The sequence below is a fragment of the Piliocolobus tephrosceles genome, chromosome 20 (assembly GCF_002776525.5).
Source record: "Piliocolobus tephrosceles isolate RC106 chromosome 20, ASM277652v3, whole genome shotgun sequence".
NCBI classification, from domain to species: Eukaryota; Metazoa; Chordata; class Mammalia; order Primates; family Cercopithecidae; genus Piliocolobus; species Piliocolobus tephrosceles.
Window position 1 is genome coordinate 26,892,705 of NC_045453.1, and position 23,683 is coordinate 26,916,387.

The 23,683-nt window shown below is 42.5% G+C and overlaps 1 protein-coding gene across 1 annotated transcript; it reads left to right on the forward strand.

Annotated features, from left to right (window-relative positions):
* The first annotated feature begins 6,224 nt into the window (after positions 1-6,224).
* PFDN4 (prefoldin subunit 4) lies at positions 6,225-17,386 on the forward strand. The gene is made up of 4 exons (XM_023184182.2): positions 6,225-6,503; positions 12,574-12,681; positions 13,536-13,676; positions 17,198-17,386. The coding sequence occupies exons 1-4, from the start codon at positions 6,480-6,482 to the stop codon at positions 17,327-17,329; spliced, it is 405 nt and encodes a 134-aa protein (XP_023039950.1). The 5' UTR covers positions 6,225-6,479; the 3' UTR covers positions 17,330-17,386.
* The last annotated feature ends 6,297 nt before the right edge of the window (positions 17,387-23,683 follow it).

Genomic DNA, 23,683 nt, shown 5'->3' on the forward strand with positions numbered 1-23,683 from the left:
GTGCCCCCCAGCCCTTCTGTCTCTGGAGCCCACATCTCCTGGTGCAATTTCTCAGCTCAGTGACTAGTTAACCAGGCGCTTGGATATTTAGGAGGCATGGTGATGAATAAGTGCCCTGCATGAGGCTGGCTTCTCAGGGTTTCTCAGCGGCACATGTATTAGCATTTGGACCAATCTGATTTTATTTTATTATTATTTACATTTATGTATTTATTTTTAATGTTGTGGATGCATAGTAGGCATAAATATTTATGGGGTGCATGAGATATTTTGATATGGGCATAAAATGTGTAATAATCACATCGGGGGCCGGGCACCATGGCTCATACCTGTAATCTCAGCACTTTGGGAGGCCGAGGTGGATGGATCACCTGAGGTTGGGAGTTTGAGACCAGCCTGACCAAGATGGTGAAACCCCACCTCTACTAAAAATGTAAAATTAGCTGGGCGTGGTGGCGCATGCATGTAATCTCAGCTACTCAGGAGCCTGAGGCAGGAGAATCACTTGAACCCAGAAGGCAGGGGTTGCGGTGAGCCAAGATCATGCCATTGCACTCCAGCCTGAGCAACAAGAGCAAAACTCCGTCTAAAAAAAAAAAAAAAAAAAAAAAAAAAAAATTCACATCAGGGTAAATGGTGCATCCATCACCTCAGGCATTTATCCTTTGTGTTACAAACAACTCGGTTACACTGTTTTAGTTATTTTAAAATGTATAATAAATTATTGTTGTTGACTGTAGTCACCCTGTTGTGCTATCAAATACTAAATCTCATTCATTCTAGATAACTAATTTTTGTACACATTAACCATTCCCACTTCCCCCTCCCCTAACACCCTTTTCAGCCTCTGGTAACCATCCTACTCTCCATTTCCGTGAGTTCAGTTGTTTTAAGCTTTTTAGCTCCCACAAATCAGTGAGAACATGCAACGTCTGTCTTTTTGTGCCTGGCTTATTTCACTTAACATAATGACCTCCAGTTTTATCCATGTTATAGCAAATGACAGGCTGTCATTCTTTTTTTTTTTATGGCTGAATAGTACTCCGTTGTGTATAGGTGCCACATTTTCTTTTGTGTTTTTATTTTAGTTTAAGTTCTGGGATACATGTGCAGAACGTGCAGGTTTGTTCCGTAGTTATACATGTGCCATGGTGGTTTGCCGCACCCATCAACCTGTCATCTAGGTTTTAAGCCCTGCATGCATTAGGTATTTGTTCTAATGCTCTCCCTCCCCTTGCCCCCTATCCCTGACAGGCCCTGGTGTGTGATATTTCCCTCCCTGTGTCCATGTGTTCTTATTGTTCAACTCACACTTATGAGTGAGAATGCGAAGTGTTTGGTTTTCTGTTCCTGTGTTCGTTTGCTGAGAATTATGGCTTCCGGCTTCATCCATGTCCCTGCAAAGGACATGATCTCATCCCTTTTTATGGCTGCATCGTATTCCATGGTGTATATGTGCCACATTTTCTTTATCCAATCTCTCATTGATGGGCATTTGGGTTGGTTCCAAGTCTTTGCTATTGTAAATAGTGCTGCAATAAACATATCTGTGCATGTGTTTTTATAGTAGAGTGATTTATAATCCTTTGGGTATATACCCAGTAATGGGATTGCTGGGGCAAATGGTATTTCTGGTTCTAGATCCTTGAGGAATCATCACACTGTCTTCCATAATGGTTGCACTAATTTATACTCCCACCAACTCTTTGTCCATTGTCTGCTGATGGACACTTAGGTTGCTGCTGAATCTTGGCTCTTGTGAATAGCGCTGCAATAAACATGGGAATGCAGACATCTCTTTGATATACCGATTTCCTTATTGGGGGTTATACACCTAGCGGTGCAATTGCTGGATTATGTGATAGCTCTATTTTCAGTTTTTTGAGGAATCTCTCTACTGTTCTTCACAGTGGTTGTACTAATTTACATTCCCACCAACAGCGTATGGTAGTTTCCTTTTCTCCATATCCTCTCTGGCATTTGTTATTGTCTGTCTTTTGGATAAAAGCAATTTTTAGCTGGGATGAACTGATATCTCATTGTAGTTTGGATTTGCATTTCTCTGATGTCCAGTGATGTTGAGCACCTTTTCATATCTCCATTTGCCATTTGTATGTCTGTTTTAGAAGACTGTCTATTCAGAATTTTTGCCCATTTTTAAGCTGGATTATTAGATTTTTTTTTTCCTATTGAGTTGTTTGAGCTCCTCATATACTCTGGCTGTTAATCCCTTTTATCTTGCCTTATTTCTTAATTAAATATTAAACTAAATAGTTTGCAAATATTTTCTCTCATTCTGTGGTTTGTCCAATGTAATTTTGAAGTCCTAAAAGAATTTAATTCAATGACTCTTCAGTATGTCACAATCTGAACTTCTTAGCTGATTTTATGGGCCTCTGTGTCAGACGGCACCTGAGGATGTGTCATGTTAAAGCCTCTGGGTTTAACCTGTCTTTGTCCTCACCTGCCATTGGCCACCTGCTCAACCCCAGGAGCCCCCACAGTGACCAGCTCCACATCGGCCATGGTGTGCAGGCTCGAGGTGTGCAGAACCCAGCAGGGCTGCCTCTCGCTCCAGTTGCCTGGTGCTCACAGCCTCACACCTTGTTCCTCCACCTGGGGGCTTCCCTGTGGAAGGCTGAGGTAAGAAAAAGTATGGGAGCCTCAGTGAGCAACCTGGAAGTGTCTGGGAGTGAGGTCCCCGTGGGGCCAGCCTTTGAATGGGAGGCAGGAACTGGCAGATAAGAGTTCTTCCCAGCTGAACTCTCCTGTGTCCTGGTTAACACAGCCTCTTACAGGACAGTCCCCAGAGAGGGAGCAACCAGTCGTGCTTGATACCAAGCAAAGGTCAGCTTGGTGAGGTCTCCTGGTATGGGCTCTGCTGCCCTCCCTGACCTGCTTCATTCCACTTTTTCCTTGCTCTTGCTGCCCTGCGATTATACTCCTTAATGAAAAAGCAGTATCTAAGCCTTTGCCTCGGGCTCTGCTTTAAAAATTCCAACTAGGATGACTTCTAACCATTGTCATTCTTCTCTCCCAGGATGCTTTCCAATTTCTACACATCTGAAATGGATGCTACAGTCTCAAAAGGCAGCACTAGTAATGGCCATGGGGGTAGTTAGCAGTAATACTGAGCCAGGGGAGTTCTTTAAGAGGAGATTTGAAAGATCATAACTTGGGCATAGGAATTTCAGAGGCAACAGGGCTGAACTGAGAAAGTAATCATAGCTAACATTTCCTGAGAGCTTACGATGCACTTTATTTGCATGTATTATCTCTTCTACTCTTCGCAACAATGCTATTAGAGAGATATTATTATTTTTGCCATGAAAGTAACTTGTCTAACATCAAAACTAGAAAGTGGTGGAGGTATGATTTGAACCAAGGCAGTCTGGCTCCAGTACGCCCTTGAATGAGTCTTAAACACTTTACTCATGCAAGTTAGGTGACAGGAGCTGCAGTGTCCACTATGAGCTGCCTACTCTGGGACACATCTGACTTTATACATGACTTGTAGTGATGTGCAAATCCTGGTGCTTAGGAGAGTGGTCTCTGGAGCCAGGTTTGCCAAGAGTTCAAACCCAGGCTCTGGTACTTCCTGGCTGCTGTAGCCTTGGCCAGGTAGCTCTGTCCTTCTGAAACTCTGTTTCCTCTCCTGTAAAATGGTCGATAACAATATTGTGTGGTATGGGGAGGATTAAAACATTTAGCAACGTGCAAGCCACAGAATATGTACCCTGTCAGTTTTATATGTTACTATTACTATTGCACTAGTCCGTTTTCACACTGCTGATAAAGACATACCCAAGACCGGGTAATTCATAAAGAAAAAGAAGTTTAATGGACTCACAGTTCCTCGTGGCTGGGGAGGCCTCATAATCATGGTGGAAGGCAAAAGGCACATCTTATGTGGTGGCAGATGGGGAGAATGAAACAAGAGAAAGGGGAAAGCCCTCATACAACCATCGGATCTCATGAGACTTATTCACTACCACGAACGAGAACAGTATAGAGGAAACCACCCCCATGATTCAATTATCTGCCATCGGGTCCCTCCCACAACACATGGAAATTATGGGAGCTACCATCCAAGAGGAGATCTGGGTGGGAACACAGCCAAACCATAACAACTATCATTATTATATATTTCAGCGAGAGGCAAAGGTTAGCGTACATGAAGGTTTAGGTCCCTTCTGGTCCTAAGATCTATGGATTTGAAACGCCCTATGCTACTTTCGGTCCCCACCATACAATTACACTTCCTCAAAATTCATGCTCCGTTGTTCCTCACCTTTCAACTCAGCCGTTTCTCAATAAAGGTTTGAAAAAGTCAGAATTCTTTCTCTCTTTCTCTCTCCCTCCCCCGGATTGGCCTTACCAAGGTCTAAAACACCCCCAGATCTGGCCCCTGCCTTGCACCCCAGCCTCGCTCCGTGCTGCTCTGTCCTTTCTACCATGTCTCACCAGGCTCTTTCCCTCTCAGCCCTCCATCCCTGGGGTCCACTTTCGTCTCCTTTCCCCATGCTGAGGCCTCCCATTTTCTCTTAGCTTGGAGGCCAGCTCCAGAGCCGGCCCCCACCCCTCCCCTCTGTGCTCTGCCTCAGCACCTCATTTATCTCCTTCATGCACTTGGTCACATTTGTGACAATTTTGCCCTTTATTTCTGTCTCCCTCTCCACCATTTGTTTCTTGCAGTGCTTTTACATTGAGCTCTGGAATAAACAGATGTCACTGATGGAGCATATCCTATGCGCCAGACCCTGCACTAAAATTTAACCCTGGAAAAACATTTTTATTCAACAAATACTTTTTTGAGCATGTATGAGCTACACACTGGAAAGTCCCAATACTAAGGGCCTGGAGAGCCCAGAATAGGCAGAACAGGCAATGCCCGTGGCGGGCTAGGTGGTTCGGTGGGGAGAGCACAGGGTGCTGTAAGGTCTCATTCCCCTCATTGAACCAAAGAGGAAATTGGGACTTTGAGAAAGGAGGTGGCTTGTCAGGGGCAGTTCTCAAGCTGTGGTCCATGAATGTCGGGGGTCCCTGAGACCTTTTCAGGGATCCATGAGGGCCTGCCTTTCCCAACTACATGATTTGTGTGAGGCTGGGGTTTTTCATACCTACAACTATACAACTAAACAGTGTATTTGGAGAGACTGAATGCAGAAGTAGACATGAGAATCTAACCTGCCATTAAGCCTGATATTAAAGAGATCAGTGAAAATGTAAAACGATGACAATCTTCTCAATTTGTTTTTGTCTTAGAAAATATAGGTATTTTTAAGGTGTGATTTTTATTACCATTATATTATTTTAAATGAATTAATAAATACATTTTAAAAATTCTGCTTTAATTTCTAATACAGCAAATATCGATAAATAACCCACATAAAAGTTCTTTGGAGTCCTCAATAATTTCTAGGAGTACAAAGAGATCCTAAGGCAAAAAAAATTTACTAACTGGGAGACACAAGTGTCAGAATATACAGTAACTGTTCAGTAATATTGCTGTAAATTAATAGGATTGCCTATTCACAACAGCAAAGGCATGGAATCAACCCAGGTGCCCATCAGTGGTGGATAGGATAAAGAAAACATGGTCCATATACACCATGGAATACTATGCAGCCATAAAAAAGAACAAAATCATGTCCTTTGCAGCAACATAGATGCAGCTGGACATCATTATCCCAAGTGAATTAACAAAGAAACAGGAAACCAACCACTCATGTTCCCACTTACGAGTGAGAGCTAAACACTGGGTAATCATGGACATAAAGATGGGAACAATAAATGCCAGGGATTCCAAAAACGGGGAAGGAGGCAGGGGAAAGGTGTTGAAAAATTACCTAGGGAGTACTATGTTCACTACTTGAGCAACGGGATCATTAGAAACCCAAACCTTAGCACTATGCAATATATCCGTGTAATAAACTTGCACACATACCCCCTGAATCTAAATTTTTTAAAAAAATTACATTAAAAGATAGGAGCGCCTCCTCCTTTACACCACCTGAATTATCATGGCACGTAAGTCTCAAACCCTATTTGCCAAGGCCATTCGTTCCTAGCTCTTTTACAGGTAGGTCAGCTTTCTCAATGCAAGTCTGTGGGACGGATGGAGAAAAATTGCCCCAGCATCCCCTTTGATCCTGCCCCAGCCGGGCCCCGCCGCGCTGAGCCTGGGACGCGCACCCTACCGCCCGCTGCCGGAGCGGTTCGCCACACCCCCGTGTTTATGTCGGCCCACGGGGCGTTGCCTGTCCCTTTAATTGGCATGTACCAAGTCTTTCCAGGTCACATTTCCTCCCTACGTCCCAGCCGTTTGGAATCACTAGTCAAAAGTCCAAGAGGAGGGAATGTGGAGACAGCGTTGTATTTTTGCGGGGAGTTCTGCGCCGACTGGGAGCGAGAGAACGCTCGGGGACGAAGCGCGCCATTGCGGCCCTCCCCGCCGCGTGCCGTAGTCCAGTCCCAAGATGGCGGCCACCATGAAGAAGGCGGTGAGTGGGGCTTTCGGGGCTCTGGTGGCGCCGAATCTCGGCCGCGGGGGTCGGGACGCGGGATGGTGGGGATGCGCAGCTCCGAAGCCCAGCGTGGGACCCGAGGCCGAGACCGAGGTCCTGAGAGCGGCCCCGCGGCAAGGCCTGCCCGCGCCTGGCGCCCTGAGCGTTTTCCTAGGCACCTGGCCAGCCGAGGCGGGGCGCCGGGGCTGGGGCCGGGAGCCTCGGAGGGCCCTGGGCCGCCTCCCGCGATGCCGAGGGTGCGCCCGGGGAGTCTGAGGAACCTGCAGCCCCAGCCTCTTCCCTAAGGTGTGGGAAGTCAAAGGTCTCGTTGAGTGTGGTTGGCCTTGACTCGGGCGTTGCACCGGCATGATCGCATTAGCCTCATTGGTTATGGGTAGCTGCTGCTGGGACCGTGGTTACGGGCGAGGAAACTGAGGCCCAGAGATGGGAAGTCACCTGCCTCAGGTTACGCAGCTCATAAGGGGGACAGCAGGTTCCTGCATCCCCGGATTATCAGGCCCCAGAGCCCCCGTGTCCAACCCGGAGCTGCCCATGTCCACGCTCTATGCCCCCGAGTCCTCCAGGCTAAAACCAGTATTTATCAGCAGCCGGCCCTTTATCTGTTTTCCTTCCCTCAACTCAGCAAGTGCAACGGGTTCTTCCCCACTTTGAAGGTAGAGAAACTTAGACACAGAGCAGTTAGGGGCCCCAAAGTGACTCAGCTAGTAAGAAGCTGAGCTGGAGTTCGAACTCAGGTTTGGTTTGGTTTTTCTCAAAGCACACCTATGTAACCACTAAGCAGGCTAAATTTCCATGTCGGGTTTATAATCCCGTGTCTTCCCAAATGCGTAAAGATAGCTAGACAGAAGAAAAAGAAAAGTGGGAAGGAAATAACGACTGACAATTTGGGGAGCTTTACAGTGTGCTAGGTATAACTGTACTTTTTTTTTTTTTTTTTTTTTTTTGCGTGTATTTATCTTACGTTCTTTAGGGGAGATACTGTTTTTATCCTTATTTAACAAATGAGAAAACAGGCACGGAGGCAAAGCTAGCATTTAAACACAGGCATTCTGACTCCGGAGTCAGTGTTTTAAACTGCTATAGGGGGTCTTCGATGAGAATCTCTTGGCTGGAGGGATTTACGTTCATTCCGCTTTTAAGACCACATTAGAACTTCCTTTGCTTTACCCCATCCAGTACCACATAGTCTATGCCATCTGTGCCTGGTGTAGGGTGACCCATTGCCCCCTTTTATATGAAATTGAGGGACTGCCAAAACTGGGAAAGCCCCAGCCAACTCAAGATGTGTTGCTCACCCTACTGTAGGGTTATCCAAAAATTCTTACTGAGTCCCAGAGTAGGGTCCAGGGCCATGGTGATTCAAAAAAGTATGAAACTTGGTGAGATTCACTTCACCTCTAGCTTGTGAAATTGGGCCCTCTGGTGTTAGGTATGGCCTTTAATTCCTTGGAAGATACTAGTTGTGGTTCACTCCGTTTTATAGGTATGGAAACTGAAGTGCAGAGAGGTGAAGTAAATGGTCAAAGAGGAAATGGCAGAAGAATGATTTGAACCTTGGATTTTGATTGCAAAATTTCTAATTACCAACGTTTTTGTTTCCCTTTCATTGATTCAGTAAATTTTGGGGGGCATGTAATATGGCATAGTCTCAGTTTCAAGTGGAGACAACTGCGGTGACCAGTGAGGAGGTTCTTCTCCCCTTGTTCTCATAGCCCCAAAGAACGTATGTTCCAGGACAGAGGCAGGCATTACTCACGTAGTCACACAGAAAACTAGTTTCTCTGATGAGAACTGTGAAGGAAAAGTACTTATGAAATGAGGACCAAAATGAGGTCTGTTTTGAGATCAAAGAAGGCTTTCCTGGGAAAGTGCCATTTAAATTGAGATCTGTGAGATTATGTAAGGAAAGGAAGGGAGAATTGAATAGGGAATGAAGCATGCCAGAGAGGAGTATCTGCAGAGACTCTGAGTACATTTAATACAAGGAAGGCCCGAGGGCAGATAATCAGGGGCAGAGAGTTTGAGGCATGATGGGAAAAGAACTTATAGAAGGGTAGGTGGTGGCCAAAATGTAAAAGATCTTCGTTAACTTTGAAGCCTTTAAGAGTCACATGATAGATGTAATGTCCTCCTGTAGGTGTTTCCAGTGTTATGAACAATTCCCGATAGATTATCTTACATGTACGCTTTTCCCCTTTGCCCTCACTGGGAGAAAACATACGTGTATGCCAGTGAGTGAGAATGAAACATAGAGAGATAGCCCTTTGAGTTTAATGAAAAGCAAATCATGTACAATCTGGAGTACTTTACATTTGTAACACATCGTTATCTCTCAACTGATCATGATTTTGCTGGGGAGAATGTTTAGATGAGATGATTCAGTACTCTCATCTCTAAAGTTCTGCCTTCTAAGATCCAGTTCTTGACTATAAGGAGATCTGCACTTTGATTTCTGTTGATTATCCTACATACAAATGTCCTTTCCTCAGAGAGGCTACCTTTGACCTTTATCTAAAGAAGCCTCCTTCACTCCCCAGGCCCCCAAAACTTTCTACTTCTAAGCTATTTTATTTTCATCATCACGTTTGTCACCATCGAACATTATCTCGTTCATCTTGTTTTTTTCTCTTCCTCCACCAGGATGTATGCTTGCCAGATGGGACAGTGGCTCTCTTGTCATGGCATATAGGAAACAGTAATTGTTAAATAAACTACTGCATGAATGAAAGTTGAATATATTAAAAATTAGCTGGGCATGGTGGCGTGCGCCTGTAGTCCCAGCTACTCAGGAGGCTGAGGCACGAGAATCACTGGAACCCAGGAGGTGGAGGTCGCAGTGAGCCAAGATCACGCCACTGCACTCCAGCCTGGCGATAGAGCGAGACTCATCTCAAAAACAAAAACCAAAAAAAAGTTGAGTACAAATACAAAGCAAAAGTTTACATCATACAGACTTGGTAGGTATATTTTTAAAAGTAAAAATAAAAGACTGAAATTGGCCAGAATTTATTTCCAGGGACCCAGCTGTCAGTGCAGACTCTGAGTAATACCTAGACTTGGTGTGGGGCATAACTGAGTATGGTTCTGTTTCCTCCTCTAATCCCGTAAGATACTAGTTCTCAAGAAAAGAGCCCGGGGAATTTTAATTTTTACCTTGGATCTCGAGCAGGCATATTTCTCTTTGGCCTAGCAGAATTTCCTTCTAGATCTGGATCTGTTCTTTGTAATGATTTTTGATAAGCAATATTCAGGATATAAAATGCTTAGCTATCATTTGACTAACTCCATCATCAGGCTTTCTCCCACATGTTCATTTTATCAACCCTATAAGGTAGGAACTAGCTTCTTTTTACAGGTGAGAAACCTGAGGTAGTTCCAAAGAATTGGGTAATTTGCCCAAGATTCCTGTTTGCTTGGATTGGATTCCAGCCTGACTCTTTCCACTACTCTGTGTGCTGCCTCAGATACTATAGGATATGAAGACCTTCCAGAAGAATGCACATACTATACCTGCCATTTTGCATACAGTCTCGGGTTAAATTGACCTGTCAATGTCCGTTGACCCTCCTCCAGTTAAGAATTACCCACTTCTGGCTGGGCGTGGTGGCTCACGCCTGTAATCCCAGCACTTTGGGAGGCGGAACCTGGCAGATCACCTGAGGTTAGGAGTTGAAGACCAGCCTGGCCAACATGGTGAAACCCCTTCTCTACTAAAAATACAAAAATTAGCTGGGCCTGGTGGCACGTGTATGTAATCTCAGCTACTCGGGAGACTGAGGCAGGGGAATGGCTTGAACCCAGGAAGTGGAGGTTGCAGTGAGCCAAGATCATGCTTCTGCACTTCAGCCTGGGCGACAGAGTAAGACTCTGTCTCAAAAAAAAAAAAAAAAAAAAAAAAAAATTACCCACTTCTTGCCAAAATGCAGCTTCAAGAAATGTAGGAATATTCTAGGACAGTGAGAATATCCTGTCCTTCTGTTTTAGTATCCTTCTGTTTTAGTGGATAAAACAGAAGCCTCTGTTAGCCATCAAAGGCACTGACATCTTACCTTCTGCTGTAAACAGCACTCCATGGGCGGCATGCAGTGTATTTGACTCACACATCAACTTTAGCCCTTAACCCCAGTGGGAAAACGACCAGAAGGATCTGGATACCAGGGGCCACGTCTGTGCTGATGGCTGTGGTTTGGTGGGGCTACAACAGGAAATACCTGCTTTGGAAAGACAGAAAGCAGATAGCCAAATTCTCTCTACTACATTTTGGAAACTATGTGTTTATGAGTTTGATCAAGCATGATTTAGGTTCAGATTCAGAAACCATGTATTAGTCTCAGTTATGTGCCAGGCAGTCCTGCACTGGATCTGTTCATGTGAATGGCTCTGTTGAGCCCTCACTATGACAAATGCATCTCTAAATACCTGCTAAGGTCTTCAGGGGTTCAGTACTTAAACAAAATGGCATACACTCTTCAGGCAAACAGGAACTCTTCAGAATTCTTTGCTATCTATTTGCATAGGGAATTGACAGTTCTCACTTAGGCAAAATGACTTGTGTGCCAAGATATAGACTTTGGTTTCTTGAGTGTAGCTCAGTGTTCCCCAACTTCCATATTCATCAAAATTATGCATATGGTTGAACACTCAAAGCTAGACAGAGTGTAATGTAAAGAATTTTTTCTGGCTATCTTCTGGATTGTTGAGGTGGAGTGAGAGCCTGACAAAGGGGAGGGATGTGTTATATTCTGACCACTGAGCTCTGTATTGCTTGACACAGCCTTTCAACCTCTGAGAAATAAAAGGTCGCATACTTTAAGTCGATGGTCACGAGAGACCAGGTCAGGGATGGAGTGTGGATGTTGTGAGCTCATTACTGTTATTGTGAAAGAACCAAAAGTAGTTCTTCAGTATGAACTATTTTTATACACACACAAGTATCTTTCCTCCTTTAAACTAGAATCAGGTGCTCTGGTTTTCATTTTATAAATGGAAGGGAAACCCTAAGGAGAGTCTGGTTTTATTTTTTAGCTTTATTTTTAAAAAAATATATGGTATCTCCTTGAAAATCTGATGAAAGCAGACATCCTGCTGCCTCTTCCAAATGTTCCTAAGCCTGTGTACACACACACACACACGTGCACATTCACACAGATGCATGTTCGCATTCAGTTTCCGAGAACGCGTGGACCTGTCCGACCTCTGGAGCCAGTCTCCCTGGGTTGAAATCAAGCTCCACCACCTACTGGCTGTGTGGCTTTGGGCACATTATATAAAGTGTACCTCAGTTTCTCAATCTGTAAAACAGTACTGGTGATCCTCCTTAATAAGATGGATTGGAGGATTAGCAGAGATAATAAAGTACTTAGGAAGTTTTGGCACATAGTAAATTCAATCAGTGTTAGCTATTTTTTTAAATTATTTAATGGGTACTTTATGTTATCCAAATACTCTCTATTTGCAAATTTGTAAATGTAATCACATTAAATATTAATTTTTAAATCCTAAACATTGAATTTTCTTCATTTTTTAGTGAAGTAGACCTTAGTAAGACATTTAAACAGATCCTACAGTATAGACATAATTTTTGCTATGAATGGAATATAGCCAGTGACCTCTTAGCCAGTAAGCTCATGCAAGTTTTAGCTCTAAGGCAAAAAACACTATGAGACATTTAGCAATGTATTTGACCACGTAACTTTTTGTTCCCTGGGTCATCTTAATGAAAGAATGCTCCAACTTGAGAAATTCTGCTCTGGGCCAAAAGTTGGCTTTTTTCTTTCCTTTTAAAGGGACTTATTAATTGTTCTTTGTATTTGCAATATTTTTATAGCTTGGGAATTATTTTATAGAGTATCAGAAAAGTTTATAGATTTATGAACAAACCTTAAGCTAGTGGAGCAAAGAATAAGGCATTTGTTAAATTCTGTACTTCGTGTGATTCTTGACTGTATGAGTGCAAGTAGCTTACTGAGTTATTGCTGAGAAATGTAAAAAGCTAACTTATACCTTCTCCATTAAAATTTTACAAAAACTTAAACACTTTTTTCAGGCTGCAGAAGATGTGAATGTTACTTTCGAAGATCAACAAAAGATAAACAAATTTGCACGGAATACAAGTAGAATCACAGAGCTGAAGGAAGAAATAGAAGTAAAAAAGGTATTGAAAATAATTATTAGAAGAATAAAATTTTTTTGTACTATAGCTACTAAAACTGAACTCAGTTAACAAGTGAATATGTATTTCTCTGGGCTCTTTGTTGCAGATGAAAAACGCCATCCACTCTAGTTAAGCAGAAAGTCGTTTTTTTTTAAAGGGATATGCGGTAACTTACAGAATTGTTGAGGAATTTGAGTCTAGACCAAGGGTCCAGGAACAAGTCTTGGAGAACTTGGCTGGCGATGGAGCAGCTGTTGCCTTCACCGATCCCAGAGTCAGCTGTCTTCCCAATGAGGAAGCCGCCCTTGCAGACCTAGGAACACCAAACTGCTGCCGCCAGTGCCACCTACCCCTGTGAATCGGGGCCCGTGTCCAGCCGTCTCCCTTGAGTTGAAATACGGCTCAAGTGCATTCAATTGGTGGAATTGAAGTTATTGTCACTTATGCATGCTGGCAGAGCATTCATTACCAGCATGATTTACTTGCACCCTATCAGCAAGCAAGGCTGAGAAATGTAGGTTGGTTTTTTGGTTTTGTTTTTGTAGGAGGGCAGAATTCACAAAGTTGAAAATTGTTAAAATAGAAGACATTCTGAGTGACCATGGGTGCCTGCTGTCCACCACAGGGTGCTTATAGCAATCTGAAAATACCCAGAGGACAATGTGTTAGATAGCTCTAGGTGCTCGCTTGTGAAATGTGCTCTAAAACGTTACCAATTAAAGTCTTATTCTAATGTGGTAATAATAGCTTTGTGAGAGGGTACCTCAGAGAATTGCTGTCCCCAAATTACAATTGGCCTTTAGCCTCTATCAGAGAACTTTGGATACATTTTCTTTGCCATTTTGCGTTTATAGAAACAACTCCAAAACCTAGAAGACGCTTGTGATGACATCATGCTTGCAGATGATGACTGCTTAATGATACCTTATCAAATCGGTGATGTCTTCATTAGCCATTCTCAAGAAGAAACACAAGAAATGTTAGAAGAAGCAAAGGTATGTTCAATGTTAATTCTGAAATTAGAATTTATATCATTATAAAGAACATGTAATTGTAGATGTAGGGAAGTAGTGGATGCTAGCAATAGCTAATACTTCCTGCCTTGTTAAATCCCAGACATGCTCTGAGTGCTTTGCCAGCAGGATCTTATTGAATCCTAACAATGACTTGTTATCCCAATTTAGGGACAAAGAATAGAGGCTTAGAGAGGTTATGGGATTTATTCAAAGTGACACATAGACAGTGGTCTTCTGACTCCAGAACCTTGCTCAAAACTAAGTGTTTAGAAGGTATAGCATATATTGAAGCAGAAAAGAAAAATCCCCTGTAACTCTGCCCAGAGGTATACCCACATTCATAGTGAACATTTTCCTGTATTTCTTTTATGTTCTCTCTGCTTCTCTCCGTGTAGTTTGCTTCCCAGTTTTGACAGTTAATGTTCCAGGAGGAGCATTTTTGCTGGTTTCGTTGAATGTTTGTTTGTCCAGCAGATACTCATTGGGAGCCTGCTCTGAGCCAGGCACACAGGCCTTTTCAAAACATCGTTTTTGATGACTGTTTAATATGTTGATAGTTATCAACTGGGGTCACGGGTCTTATTGTTAGCATTAATTTGTTTCCAGTATTTTGCTGTAGTAATGTTACTGTGAGCATTCTTCTACATAAATCTTTGTTCACATTTAGAAAATTGTTTTGAGGAAATAGAGAAGTATAATTACTGGGTCAGCATACGAGTTCTTTGATAGTATCTGAGACATTTGATACATGGTATGAAATTTTCAGTTCACATGCCTTCTAACTATATGGGAGGGACAGTCACATTGTTTGTCTACGAGAAGCTGACGGCAATTAAACCTTTCCTAATGCTTTTGCTAATTAACCTGATTGCTGAAAATGATAGTCTCTCTTCTTCAAATGTCATAAAAAGCAAAACTTCGTATGAATGAAACCCACATTTAGTAAATCTGGGGAAGAACTATCATTTACTCCTGGGTCTTTCCATGCAGACATGTTGTATGTCTCCCTTACGTTTAAATCTTTTCTTCTTGGTCAAATTTTGTGATTTTTGTTCTTTTTATTTGTTTAACCATTTAAAAAATATTTGGAAGTATTCCCAGATAGTTTATGTTTTTTGTGGCTATTGTGAATCCCTGCCCCATGCACAGATAGATACTGAACCTTGATTTATTTATTTATTTAGTTTTTGAGATGGAGTCTTGCCCTGTCGCCCAGGCTAGAGTGCAATGGCGCAATCTCGGCTCACTGCAACGTCTGCCTCCTGGGTTCAAACGATTCTCCTGCCTCAGCCTCCCGAGTAGCTGGGATTACAGGTGCCCGCCACTACGCCCAGCTAATTTTTGTACTTTTAGTAGAGACAGGGTTTCACCATGTTGGGCAGACTGACCTTGTGATCCACCCGCCTCGGCCTCCCAAAGTGCTGGGATTACAGGCGTGAGCCACCTCACCCGGCTGAACCTTTATTTTTTTACTCCTTCATTCATTCTAGAATTCTAGAATGAATAAATTGAGTGCTTACTCTGTATCAGGTTCTGCCATGTACTCGGGATAATTGGGGACAACAAAACCTGCCTAGCCCTTGCCTGCATGGAGCATATAGTCTAGATGGAAAGAAAGAAAAGTAAACAAAACTGATAATGAGTAGAAAGTGGTACGAGGACAGACGTGGCTTTAAGAACATAGGAAGAGGAATCTGTACTAGTCTGGATATCAAGGGTCAGGGAAGGGCTGCCAGGGAAAGTGCTCAGTCAGCAGCCGAGGAATATGTGGCTATTAGCCAGAAAGGGGCGGAGGGTGTTCTAGTCGTGAGAAGCAGCATGTATAAACGGCCATAGGATGACGGTGGTGCAAACATAGACCTGCAAGAAAGTGTATTTGCCGGAGATTTGGGAGCACGTGAAATTGTGGCTACATCTTGGAGAACTCCAGTCAGTTGAGTTGAAGAAATTGTACTTTGTCTTAGCAGGGGTCAGCAAACCTGTGAAGGGCCAGAAGTATATATATTAGGTTTTGTGGGCTGCATGGCCTCTGCCGTGATTGGTATGAAAGCAAGATGAGTCAATCTGCATGGCTGTGTTCCAATAAAACTTGACAGAAACAAGCTTCAGGCTAGCTTTGGCCTGTGGGCTATAGTTTGCCCACTCCCGTCCCAGAGCAAAGAGGAGCCTTCAGAGAATTTTGGAAAAGAGAGAGATGATTGGACTTGTGATATTAAAATAACTTTCTAGTGTCTTATTTTACTTAGTAACCAGGTTTTCTCGGCATAGAAATTTAGAATTATCCCTTTCTAGCAGCCATATGTCTTATTTCTATTTCTTGTTTTGTAACAGTGATTCTCAAACTTTGAGCACACATAAAAATCACAGTCACCCACAAGGCTTGTTAAAAATTCAGATTGCTGGGCCCAACCCAAAGAAGTTCTTTCAGGAGGGCTGAGGTAGGGCCCCAGAGTGTGTGTTTCTGACAAGTTCCCAGGTGATTTTGTCCCTGATACTGGTCTAGGGGCCACCCTTTGAGAACCATTGGCTAGATTTCTAAAACAGCACTGTCAGTGTTAGATATTCTTTTGTTTCTAATGTTAGTGGGTATTTGGTTTGTATGATTTCATATTTTTTTGTCATGTTTAGGGAAAAAAATTGTTTTGATCCTAGCCAGGAAGAAACTTAGGACTTTTTTTTTTTTTTTTTAACAAAGAATATATGTTAACATTTAATCTATTAATGAGGGAAGCATTAACATTACAAAACTGGTTTTAGAATTGAGGAGGCTAAGTATCTATAGATAGGTAGGTAGAGAGAATTGTCCTTTGGAATTGTATTTTTAATTACAATTGACAATTTATAATTGTATAAATTTATGGGGTAAAACGTGATGTTATAATTTATTAATACAATGTGAATAATTAAATCAAGATAGTTAACATGTCTATCACCTCAAATACTTAGAAAAATATCTGACTTTTCACTGGGCAAAGCTGCTCTGTCTTACAAATGAGGCACTTTTTACTACTCTTTTCCAAAGTGTAGCCCCAGAGGTCTCAAAGTCAGTGAAAATTTCTGCCAGATTTGGATCATAAGTTGTTATTCTTAATTATTGGTGGTTGGTGGTGTGAGTTTCTATCATTTCCTGTAGTCTCATAGTTATTTTTGTTGTTGGAAAAAGCTGGGTTAGAAGCCAGCAGGCCCAGGATAAAACTGTTTATAGAAGTCTTTGTATTTGCTTCTTTATTAGAAAATAATTTAGAAATTAATTTTTTACTATTTTTTGGATCAGCAGAAACTGAGAAAACAAGCTTGATTTATTCTGTGATAAGCAAGTATGGACCATGAATTAAAAATGCCCACATTCAGACATTTAGACCTAATTGTCAATGTTACTTAGCTGCCTGTCCAAGTTTAGAAGGTTCTTGACCTAAAATTCTTCCCAAATATTATTTCAGACACAGATGCTCAGAAATTATCCAATTGAATAGAATTAATTTAAATTATTTTTTTTCCAGAAAAATTTGCAAGAAGAAATTGATGCCTTAGAATCCAGAGTGGAATCAATTCAGCGGGTGTTAGCAGATTTGAAAGTTCAGTTGTATGCAAAATTTGGGAGCAACATAAACCTTGAAGCTGATGAAAGTTAAACATTTTATAATTTTTTTTATTTGTTTAATAAACTTGAATATTGTTTAAAATGATAATTTTCCTTCTTCAAATGACATGGAACGCAAAACTTTTTTTTTTTTTAATTTTCATTTATTTAATGGAAACTTGCCTATTTTCACATGTCTGCTTATTTATTTTATATTTTTAAAAGAAGACAGTATTCACCTATGTATTTTGCATAACGATTATATCAAGTCTAGGAGCTTCGTGTCATTAAAATCAGTTAAGCAATCTTTTCTGTTTCTATATTATTTAGAATACTTGTTGTTGCAATTTTCACATAAGAAAATTTAACAGTTGTGTCATGTTGTTTCTGTCTGATTTTAATTGCTGTCTAATGATGGGGAAAACACAACAAAAAGATGTACAGTCCTGCATCCTTGCTTATTTCACAACTAAAGCTTTGTCACAGACTTCAAAATACATATGTATATATTTTATTTAAATATATGTTACATATTATATTTAAACATACATATTTCACATATTTTTTACATACCTATTAATATCAGAGATTTAAGTAAAAGAATGGGTCATGTTTAAACCTGTGCCCTTTATACAAACAGGGCAGAACCACAGAAGAACATCTTAGAAACCGAGAGATGTGCAGAAAGAAATGTTTAGTGTTTTTTTTTTTTTTAATTTTAGATTTTTGGTGCTTTGTAATTAATTGGGGTTTATATTGATAAAGATGTGGAAGTTAAACAGCTGTGTACTTAAAAGTAAGAGTTATTTCTTAAATAAAGGGTACATTTCCTCCCACTACCCCACAAAAGACATACATTTTGGGATTTGGGAAACCTAAGTGTATTGACTTTCCAGCAGATGGCACTGATGTGCCAAAATGTGAATGGGAGGATCTTAACACAAAAATGAGGAGATTGTTAGGCTTGAATATACATAATTTTAGAAGAAATATTTTTAATTTTTAAGGCTAAACTGCGTATGTATTTTTTGGTTCAATGTTTATAAACATGAATTCAGGCTTAAAGATAGATGATTATATAATTTCTAAAATTCTTAATACTATAAAGGCAATTTTTTCTTTTCTTTTCTTTTTTTTTGAAATGGTGTCTCACTCTGTCGCCAGGCTGGAGTGCAGTGGTGTGGTCTCAGCTCACTGCATCCTCTACTTCCTGTGTTCAAATGATTCTCCTACTTCAGCTTCCCGAGTAGCTGGGATTACAGGTGTATGCCACCACACCTAACTAATTTTATTTTTAGTAGAGACGGGGTTTCACCATGTTGGCCAGGATGGTCTCCATCTCTTGATCTTGTGATCTGCCCACCTCGGCCTTCCAAAGTTCTGGGATTACAGACGTGAACCACTGCGACCGGCCAAAGGCAAATTTTTAAATTGCTGCAAAAATCTTCCCAAATAGTCATATTCCAGTTCTAGAAAATGACTCTTACCAAGGATATTTTTTTCTTGCATCCATTTGGTTAATGCTTAGTTACAGGAGTGAGGCTGGGGAAATAAGTCAGTCAACTTGCAGCAGGAAATAAAATCAGAATAATTTGAGGAAACTATCCAAAATAACAATGGTGCTGGGTAACCACTAGGGTCCTTTTGTACCCTCAGAGGCCAGGGGAAAGAGCAAGTGCCCACGTCACTCCCTGCCCAGGGAAAGTTGCTCTACATCTGGGGAGGAACACAGCCAGCCTGTGTCATCCCTGCAGTGGTAGAGCCAGGGGACTAGACACCCTGACCTCATTCTCTCTCCCTCCAAAATCCTCCTCTGTCCTACCATTGGCCAAACCCAACCAGAGTCCGGAGGTGGTCCATAGAAGTCAGTAGCCTGCAGTCATGGGAGAGGTGGGGAATGGATGGATCTGGGGATCCCCCAATGGAAGATCTAGCATAGGAGGGCGACTAAGGTTTAGCCCTTTAGAAATGTTAACAACGAACACTCGTCTGACATGGGCCAAAAGACCGAACTGTGTTAATTGGGACTTTAAATTTTGTCTTGCATGTTATCAAGAAAACCTAATACAAAAACCCAAATACCTAACATCAGTGGGATGGAAGGGTGTGATGTCGCTAACTTCATCTTCTTACCTGTGACATTTTAGAACATTACAAATATTTGATTCCCGTTTTAAATTCATTTCTAAAGGCTTTGCTTCTTTTTGTGAATAGTAACTTCCCTGGGCTAGGTGAAGACTGGTGAACAGCACGCACTGTATCTGAAGGGAAAGGAAGAAACGTCAGCTTCGGCCAGTAGTTGCCACAGAGGGAAGTTTTGATCTGGATTTGTCACTTTTTTTTTTAAAAGCAGGAATCCTGATTTGTATGTGCAATCACTCTTTTTAGACTACTCCACTATTTGTTTTTTAAAGCAGTGCAGGCTACACAAAAGATAATTGCACAACAAATCTGACCCTGAGACTGCCAGTTTGCAAACTCAGGTGGACCATAGGATATGTCTTGTGCAGGCTTTTCACAAGAAGTGGTAGAAGTCTTATAAGCGGCTGTGCTTTGCTGCTGACTTTACTGTTTCAATATCTCTCAGATCCATTCATTTATTTCCATCTCCACAACTACCATGATCCTTGTCCAAGCCTGTGGGCTCTAGTCAGAAGCATGGCTAAGTAAGGAAGCAAGGGGATGGAAAATCCATTTGAGACAGGGTTTTGACAGGGGGGTCTCTAAAGGGTTTTGAATAGAAAGGTAATTTACTTGATTGGAGCAGTGTTTTTAATAATTTGTCAGTTGTTAGGTGGGCTTTACTGCAGAAAGACAGAGGTAGAAATACTGGGTGTTATTGTACCTTCTCTGGTGCGCCGAATCAGTTGGCTGAAGACACACCAGGACTTAGAGAAGGGGTGAAATGAACAAATTTTGTCAGTGATTGGGGAAATGAAGGTGAAGGTAGAAGGAGAACCCCAAAGAGAACTTGGTTTTGAGCACAGGCCAGTACAGCTTGCAACAGGTTTTCTTTGGCTCTTATAGTTTAATAACAGCAACAACAAAAACAACAAAACAAAACAAAACAAAAACCACCCTGAATTTGTTGCCACAATCAAATCCAGAGATCTCACATGAAAATGCACAGTTTGGCAACATTGAAACCATATTTCTAAAAGACTGTCTTCAGCTGCTCACGCATTAGACAAAGCAGGCTCTCTCCAGTTCACCCCAGTCCCCACCTAGCCCACTACCCTCATTAATATTACCTGCGTGGTGCCTGTCTGTATTTGCTTTGTAATCTCTGCTTGCCCGCTGGTAGTGTAAGCAGAGGCAGGAAAGAAAGAAGTGTCTAGTTTGCAGGAAGCAGGGCTGAGGAGGGGGAGGGTGAGAGAAGGGTGCGAGCCTGGCATCAGCACTTGGACTTCCCAGGGCATCAGCCACGTGGAGACATGTAATTGGCAACTAGAAAAGTGTTGAAGCTTAGGATATGCGGGACTAGGGAGGTATAGTTGAAAACTCTTCCATTCTAGAGAAGGGTTTCTTAACATTTAACGCACATAAAAATCACCGGGGGATTTTGACACTGCAGAATCTGGCTCCGTGTGGGCTCGGGCTGAGATGCTGCCTTTCTAACAAGCTCAGATGACACTGCTGCTGCTGACCCCTGGGGCCGTGCATTGGACAGCTAAGGTAGCTTGCAACGAAGAAGAGGACGTGGGGGAAATGCAGGTGGGAGGAAAAAGAAACATGAAAGGAGACAGAAGCTGCAACAGTAATGGGAGATCCACAGGAGTGTGGAATCCCAGAAGCCACGATGAGAATGTTGAAAAGCAGGAGGGAGTGTGAACAACAGCAAACAGTACAAAGTGGCCAAGCCAAGAAGAGCTGAGAAGATGGAGCTCTATTTGATGACTAAGACGATCCTTATTTCCTTCAAAAAAGAGTTAACCCACCCCTACCCCTTACACACAAACCGGAGCTCCAAACACCCTAGCCCCCTGACCTGAGGCCCCCACACCTGAGTCCCATACTCCTGAACCCCACGCACACCTGAACCCCCCACACAGATGAGTTCCCATAGCCCTGAGGCCCAAAACCTAAGTTTCTCCACACCTAAGATCCCCACATCTGAGTGCCACATATAACTGAGCCCCCATACACCTGAGGCCCTTAGACTGGAGCCCCCAGGTACTCAAGCCCTCCCACACACTCGAACTCTCCATAGAGCTAAGTCCCCACGTACCTGATCTCCCCACACCTGAGCTCCCATATACCTGAGACCCCCCCACACACCTGAGACTCCACACGTACCTGAGACCCCCATACCTCAGCCCCCACTACATCTGAGCCCACACACACCTGAGTCCCACACACACCCGAGGTATCAGCTCCCTCCCATCAGGCACCAGTGATTCTCAGGGGGTGATAATGGTGTGGTTTGAAAAAGCCTGAACACATCAGGTGCTAAGGATCAAAAATACATTAAACATTCTCTAGTTCAGCGTTTCTCCAGGTGTGAACATGGAACCAACATCACCTGGGAACTTGTTAGAAATGCCAAGTTTTTCACAGGACTAAAACCTGATAAAAAATTCCCCCATTGGGCAGTGATGTTGAGCAACATAATGGTCATTGCCTTCAAAGATGACTTCATAGCAACTCTGCAGACAGGGCCCAGGGTTTTAACAAGCACTCCAGGTGATTCTGACTCAGCGAAAGAGCTGATGGGGTTCAAACCATTCCGTCTTTCTGGGATTGGAGGGTGTGGGGGTGCTGTTGGGAGAAGCGACTAGAGCACCAACTGAGAATTCTTAATGCAGATTATAGCGCTGAAGAGGGTAACGAGAGGGCAGCATCAAAGAGAATTGACCCATCCAGTTTAGGGATCAAGTGTAGCTAGAAGCATTCTGGTTGCTGGTAGTAAACAGATTATAAAAGATTAAGCAGTAGGTGGTGTGAGACTTGGAGGCAGCAAGTGAAAAGTATTTTTACAAGAAAGTTAACAGTGGTGGGAAAGAGGCAGACCATAACTTAATGCCATTGTAGTGCAGATGGAAAGGCTTTTTTTTTTTTTTTTTTTTTTTTTTTTTTAAAAAAGACTAGGGAACACGGCCAGGTGCGGTGGCTCAAGCCTGTAATCCCAGCCCTTTGAGAGGCCAAGACGGGCGGATCACGAGGTCAGGAGATCAAGACCATCCTGACTAACACGGTGAAACCCCGTCTCTACTAAAAAAATACAAAAAACTAGCCGGGCGAGGTGGCGGGCGCCTGTAGTCCCAGCTACTCCGGAGACTGAGGCAGGAGAATGGCGTAAACCCAGGGAGGCGGAGTTTGCAGTGAGCTGAGATCCAGCCACTGCACTCCAGCCCGGGCAACAGAGCGAGACTCCATCTCAAAAAAAAAAAAAAAAGAAAAATCAGAAAACAAGACCTTAAAAACTGTTAAAAGAGGGCTGGGCATGGTGGCTCATGCCTGTAATCCCAGCACTTTGGGAGCGGAGGCAGGTGGATCACTTGAGGTTAGGAGTTCGTGACCAGTATGGCCAACATGGTGAAACCCCATTCTGCTAAAAATACAAAAATACAAAAAAAATACAAAAAGTGACCAGTATGGCCAACATGGTGAAACCCCATCTCTGCTAAAAATACAAGCATGGTGGTGGGCACCTGTAGTCCTAGCTATCGGGAGGCTGAGGCAGGAGAATCACTTGAACCTGGGAGGTGGAGGTTGCAGTGAGACAAGATCCACTCCAGCCTGGGTGACAAAGTGAGACTCTATCTTAAAAAACAACACAAAACAAAAACTGCTAAAAGAAACAACAACATTATATATATTGATAAAAGGGTCAGTTCATTAAGAAGATATAACCATTATAAACATATTGATAAAGATCCTCTCAAACAAACTTTAGTCAGGCTCCTCTGAGCCCTCCGTTTGACTAGGCCCAAGATTTGGGCTTCCATGTTCATCTTGGCATCACCCAGTTTTAGCAAGAATCCTTTCAAGTCGATTTAGCCAGACTCCCCCATCCTCAATATCAGATCACCTTTGATACCTGATCATCCTCCTCATCTCCCACCGTTCTTCAGGTGATATCTGACTACTTTGGCCTGTCTTCAGCAAAAATCCTGTTCGGTTAGTTTAGCAAGCATCACCTTATGTGCTTAGTAATTTTCCATCTTCTAACTCTCTAACCCTCTGTTCCATTTTTCTTTGTTGTATTTAAAGTTGAACCCACTCTCCCCTACTGCAAAAACCCATTGCAGTAGTCACTACACCTATTGCAATAGTGCTACATAAGGTCTGCCTTACTGTTTTAACAAGTGCCAGAATAACATTTTTTCTCACACAATGTGCACCAAACCACAGAGCTTCAGAATACACGAAGCAAATATTGATAGAATTGAATAGAAGATGATAG

What these genes read in the sequence shown, in the direction of transcription:
- PFDN4 (XM_023184182.2), top strand. Translation starts at nt 6,480, where the DNA reads ATGGCGGCCACCATGAAGAAGGCG. An exon ending in AAGAAATAGAAGTAAAAAAG is followed by an intron (nt 12,682 to 13,535) that starts GTATTGAAAATA and finishes TTGCGTTTATAG; the next exon opens with AAACAACTCCAAAACCTAGA. An exon ending in AAATGTTAGAAGAAGCAAAG is followed by an intron (nt 13,677 to 17,197) that starts GTATGTTCAATG and finishes TTTTTTTTCCAG; the next exon opens with AAAAATTTGCAAGAAGAAAT.